The sequence below is a fragment of the Hydra vulgaris genome, chromosome 02 (genome assembly GCF_038396675.1).
Source record: "Hydra vulgaris chromosome 02, alternate assembly HydraT2T_AEP".
In the NCBI taxonomy this organism is placed as follows: Eukaryota; Metazoa; Cnidaria; class Hydrozoa; order Anthoathecata; family Hydridae; genus Hydra; species Hydra vulgaris.
The window spans coordinates 31,161,501-31,167,500 of NC_088921.1; the positions used below are offsets into that span (position 1 = coordinate 31,161,501).

Below are 6,000 nucleotides of genomic sequence, written 5' to 3' on the forward strand. Positions count from 1 at the left end.
ATACTTTAGAGAAATTAATGACATCGAAATTTCTTAAACTAATGTTAATCAGCAAAATGCTTTTAAATAAAGTAACAATTTACTGATAATGATTTTTGTTTAAAGTATCATTGACAGTTGTATATAATTTTTTAAATTTATATTATATGAATAGTATAAGTATGCATTTTTTATAATAAGCATTACTAAAAAATAAAAAAATATCTTGTTTTTATAAACGGCGACTTTCTTAGACAATAGATATATCTCTTTAATTAACTTTATATAAGAATCATTATAGTTAATAAAAAAAAGTTTTGTTGAAAAAAAAGATTTAATGTTTTTGAATACCATTACAATTAAATAAGTTTGACCTTTAATGTTTTAATATTATTGCTTTTTAATGAACTAACAAAAACACTGCTAATGAATTTTTAAATGTTTAATGAATAGTTTTTTTTATTTATATATTTATGTATTTTTTATGATAAATGTTAAACTTTTAAAACAAATTAAAAAAAAAAATCTTCTATGTATAAATGTTTAAACAAAGCATAAAATGGTTTTTTAATGCATAATTGTTTAATAGCATTTGTTTGTATGGAAACTTATATTTTTAAATTAGTAAAAATTTCCCATGATATTCAACTCTCGGAATTAAAAAAAATGAGGTCGGCAATAAATTGCCGACCTCAAACTGTTAGAGGTTGGCAAAAAACATTTTACACAAAGGGGTTACCTTAAAACATAGAAGCAAGGTCAAAAATTTTTTGCCAGCCTTAAACATTTTAAGGTTGGCAATTAGATTGGCATCGCCAAATGCAAGAGAGTATTCTCAATGAATTGAAATGCAGCAAAGTAAAGTTGGTAGAACTTAAGGAGCGAGTTCATTAATCACAAATTCAAGAGTTTTCATTATCATTTTATGTAATGAAGTTTTATTTCTTAATGTATAATGTTAAATTATCATTCCTGGTCTGCAAAATTGGTTAGCGTCTGAAAGGGCATTGGGTTGTAAAAATTACAGGGACCATTATATTTTTATAATTAAAGTTTTATTATGTGTAGATTACTCAGAACATTTTTTCTTTTTGTCTTGGACAATTAATTTACAAAAACACTGTAAATAAATTGTACTATTTTTACATCTTCTGATAAAAGAAAAGTTCTGACTGCAATGTTATTTTTTTTTACTTTTTTTTGGTCTTAGTCTTTTAGAAGTATGACCCAAATTATTTAGTGGTGTGTTTAAAATTGATCTAGCCTATTGCATTTGTAGTTCTTGAAACTTGAGTTGATAAATTGCATTTTAATTTTTTTTTTTCCATCCATTATAGTGTTTTTAATCTTTTATAATCCCTCATCTTTTATGCTGCTTCCTCTCATCATCTTTTATTTCATCTTACCTTTTATACTTCTTTCACTTGTCATCTTTCATATCCCCACATTTTTTCATACTTTTTTCACTTTATTTTATTTCCAAACTAATTTACTTAATATTATTAAGTACTCTTTAACCAAAAAATATTTTTCTAATCAATATAATACTTTTCTAAACAGTCAATAAATTGTCAATAATATCATATAATCATAATAATACTTCAACAATTTCCTAGTTTACACTCTACACAGTTCCATTGCATTGCAGGGAAGAAAAGCAAAAATAGTATATAAAAATTACAAAGGGTACAAAAAAGTATTAAAAACAAAATGGATATCAAGAGAACATAAAGATACTAAGAGAAAATGGCATAACTAGAATATAATAGAGCATAACTAGAACAAAAAGAATTTAAAAAAAGGTATAATAGAAAACCTTTTTATTTATAATAGAAAACCTTTTTTTAAATTCTTTTTGTTTTCCTCTTTTTTCTTTAAATCTTTCTTTAAACATTTCTTTCTTTAAATCTGTGATCTTCTCGTAGTTACTTTTACCAAACCTAGGGATTTTAACATGCTGCTGGCAGTAATAATAAAGTGATTATCTTTATAGATTGTTTTGTTTAGGCGCATCTGTAAAGTAATAAGCGTTTGGATTGATCAGTATCCTCAAGATTTTGATGATCCTCCCTCTTACATGGTATTAAATAAAATAATTTTGTTTACAAGCCCGAATATTGATCTTTTAACTTGTATAAAGGAAGTTCACAATAAATGCTGCACAAGATTGAATAACTTTGCTACCAGTCCAGTTGATGAACGTATGAATTTTTACTTTTTTTTGATGTTAGTTTAAAAAATTTTGTAATTTATTATACATATATTGTTATTTTTTTATTATTTCAATAAATATATTTCAGACAACAGGCATACAATTCAAGTACCAGGTCCATATTTTTTAAAAGAAAAATACTATTTTAAAATTTGATTAAGTGAATGCATGAAGTTATTCACTAAGTTACAAGCCATCAGCTGATTACGAAAAGTATGTCTGTAGTTTAAGATAATTGTATTAAAAGATGGTAATCTTTGCTCTAAAAGCATAAGAGATATACTATCATACTTGTTGTAACCAAAAAACATTTTAGCACATTTGTTGTAGCAATACAACAAATATGCTAAAATGTTTGTGCCATTATTTTATCATTATAATTTTGCCACAGAGGAGCACCATATAAATAAATGCAATATGATTTAAACAATTTTACCTTTTCTCTGGTAGAGCATAAATGAAAGCATCTAATTAGAATATTCGTATGTGTGTAAAGATTCTTCACCTCCTTGGTTGTATCAAGATCATCTGCTAGGTCATTTTTAATTATATGACCATGGTATTTAATAGATTCAACAAAAGCAATTTTACAGCCTTTTACGCACAATTCTGGGAAGGAGTTTGATATAATTTTTGATTTTTGAGTTGGATTAAACACCATACATACTGTTTTCTTGGTATTAAAGGATGTGTTGATTAAAGAAGATTTCTTATTTGTAAAGCTAATTAGTTTTTTAAGAGAAAACCAAGAAGGTCCAGTTAGAACCATATCATCAGCATAAGCCATCACATTCATGAAGGTGCCACCTATATCCAATATGCAGACTTGAGATTATTAAAATCAAACTGTGTATGTAAAAGTTAAATAGAAGTGGCAACAATATACTACTTTGATGAACCCTATTTCCAACATTTTGTATGTTTATGCTTATATCAAAAAAAAAATGTTTTGCAAAGAATTGGGGTGATTGGAGCTTGGGGACAAAAAAACCCTAATTTTTGGGTCCACCCAGCCCTTAACGTGGGAGCAACGAGTTTATAAAATATTTTCTTTACTATTTTTATCAAAATTCATATTCATCAACAAATTTCAATTTTCATACAATAATCTCTTAGTGTTCAGTTTTTATGACCCTGCAATGTTTACAGCCCCCTCAAATTGAGGGGGCTTAAAACTTTATATGGTCATAGTTTTTGAAAAATAAAAAAACCCTAAATTTTTGGCCCACGTTAAGGGCCGGGTGGGGCAAAAAATTAGGGTTTTTTTGTTCCCAAGCTCCAATCACTCCGATTCTTTGCAAAACATTCTTTTTTGATATAAGCATAAAACATACAAAAGTTTGGAGTTTGCGCAATGCCTGTAAGTGTCAAAACTCAAACATCTAAAAATCCAATGTACACCACTGATATATATATATATATATATATATATATATATATATATATATATATATATATATATATATATATATATATATATATATATATATATATATATATATATATATATATATATACATATACATATACATATACATATATACATATATATATATATATATATATATATATATATATATATATATATATATATATATATATATATATATATATATGTATATGTATATATATACATATATATGTATACATATATATATGTATACATATGTATATATATATGTATATATATACATACATATATACATATGTATACATATAATAATGTTATATATATATATATATATATATATATATATGTGTGTGTATATATATATATATATATATATATATATATATATATATATATATATATATATATATATATATATATATATATATATATATATAATTATATATATATATATATATAAAATACTGCTTTCTTTATTGACATTATTTTTATTTTTATGTCATCTAACAATCTAAAAATCAGGTAACAAAGTAAAAGATTTTAAACTATGATAAGTAAAGTATATGAGTAAAATCAAAACAAATGTTTAATTTTTTATAAACACAGAAAGTCTTTCATATGAATTCTTTAGCTATGTATAATATTTACAATTATATAAAAATATTTGAGGTTGAACTTTTTATAAAAGTTTTATAAAAAGGAATTAATTAAGATTTATATAACAAAAAAAACTTTTCATATCAAAAGAATTTATCAAAAATTGATTTAATGAAACAATATTTTTTATTTATCTACTTACATATCCAACATTTCATATCCCTGTGTATGCGTGTGAGCTTCATATACGAGAAGTAAGTTCTCATTAAATAGTTTTAACATTGGAAAAAACTTGAGAAAAGGTTAGTTTTTATAGCATATGTAAACTTGCTGATCAAATTTACCTGAAGCAGTACCTTTTCTGTATGTATGGATGTGTAAATTGGTTCTAAATTTTAGGTTGTTTGTTTTTAATATATATATGTTGTTTTTATCACATTTGTAACATGATTTAAAATAAATAAAAATTTTCAAATAACAAGACATTGATGTTTTAAACGTTTCATACTTTACCTGATGATGTGGTAAAATAATTTATTAAGTAAAGGTACCGAGTGCATAACTTATAACGTTTCAAAGTAAAAGGTATATTCCCTTTTGTATGTTCAGGGTGATGGGTTTTATTGTTTAGATAATCATGGAAATTTGTTTATAAAGTGAAATAAGTTCAAACAAATTTATTCACTCCATTCAAAGTTTAAACAATTTAGAACCATTATATTAAAAACAAAGTAAACAATTCAATAATAAATTTGGTGGACATCAAAAAAAAAAAAATAATAATAATAAACAAACCAACAAAAAAGCAAGTTAAATAAAATGTTGTTATAAGTATCCTTTGCACTGGTAATTTTATAATGAAACTTTAAAGATTTTAGTATTAATTTGAGTTTTCATTAAAAACTTTAACTAATTTTTTTATATATGAATATTAATTAAATAATATTAATTAAACTAGTGTTAACATTATCTTATTAATTAAATATGGCTTCCAATACCATTAATTCCAAACTTTATTTTTATTAGTATATTTTCAATGTTTATATTTAAAAAAATACTTTCACTTTATAAACAAATTTCCATGATTATCTAAACTATAAATTTATTTATTGTTTGGAAACTACAGAATGCAGCATTGTTGATTTTAATACTGGAAATAGCCATGATTTTGCTGTTGTTTTTTTGTACCATTTAGTCCTCTATTATATGAACATGAAAAGTATAATTTTATCACTTTAATTAATAACAATTTTCTACTTTTATCACTTTCTTGGACCAGCAAATTATCAACTTTCAAATTTCAGCTCAAGGAGTGTAACGGTTAAAACAAAGTTTTAATAGTTATCTTAATAGTTATCTGTAAAAAAGCTTTGAATGGAAATTTGTTTCAACCTACTGTTATCATTATCTTATTTTGTTAACAACAGTTAACACATAGCAAGCTTCTAACTAAAAGGTATTTTAACAAGAAATTTCAAACAGAATGTGAAAAATGTAGTACCATTTTTTTTTAATTTTCTTTTTATTTATTGCAATATCAAGATTAAACATTTTATATAAATATATAAGTTGTTTTTTAGCAATTCATTTTACAAAGTAAAATTTGAAATATTGAAAAAAAATTCAAAAATTCAAAAGAATTTTGCAAATTTTTAACACTTGCATACAATAATTATAAATTTAATTAAATGGAAACTGCAGAGATGTCTAATACCCAGTGGCATAGCGAGGATCGTTCCTGAAAATCAAATATAGATCGAGCTACAGTAACAATATCAGGTTTAAAAGATTGTGTGAGTGA

At 23.8% G+C, this 6,000-nt stretch overlaps 1 protein-coding gene across 2 annotated transcripts in view; it reads left to right on the forward strand.

The window, feature by feature from the left end:
• The window catches only part of LOC100204680 (ral guanine nucleotide dissociation stimulator), a 40,998-nt gene that overhangs the window by 19,639 nt on the left and 15,359 nt on the right, over positions 1–6,000 (forward strand). For both annotated transcript variants that reach the window (XM_065790592.1, XM_065790593.1), the window contains exon 4: positions 1,987–2,180. In XM_065790592.1, the coding sequence (XP_065646664.1) occupies positions 1,987–2,180 (194 nt within the window). The remainder of the gene's footprint in view (positions 1–1,986; positions 2,181–6,000) is intronic.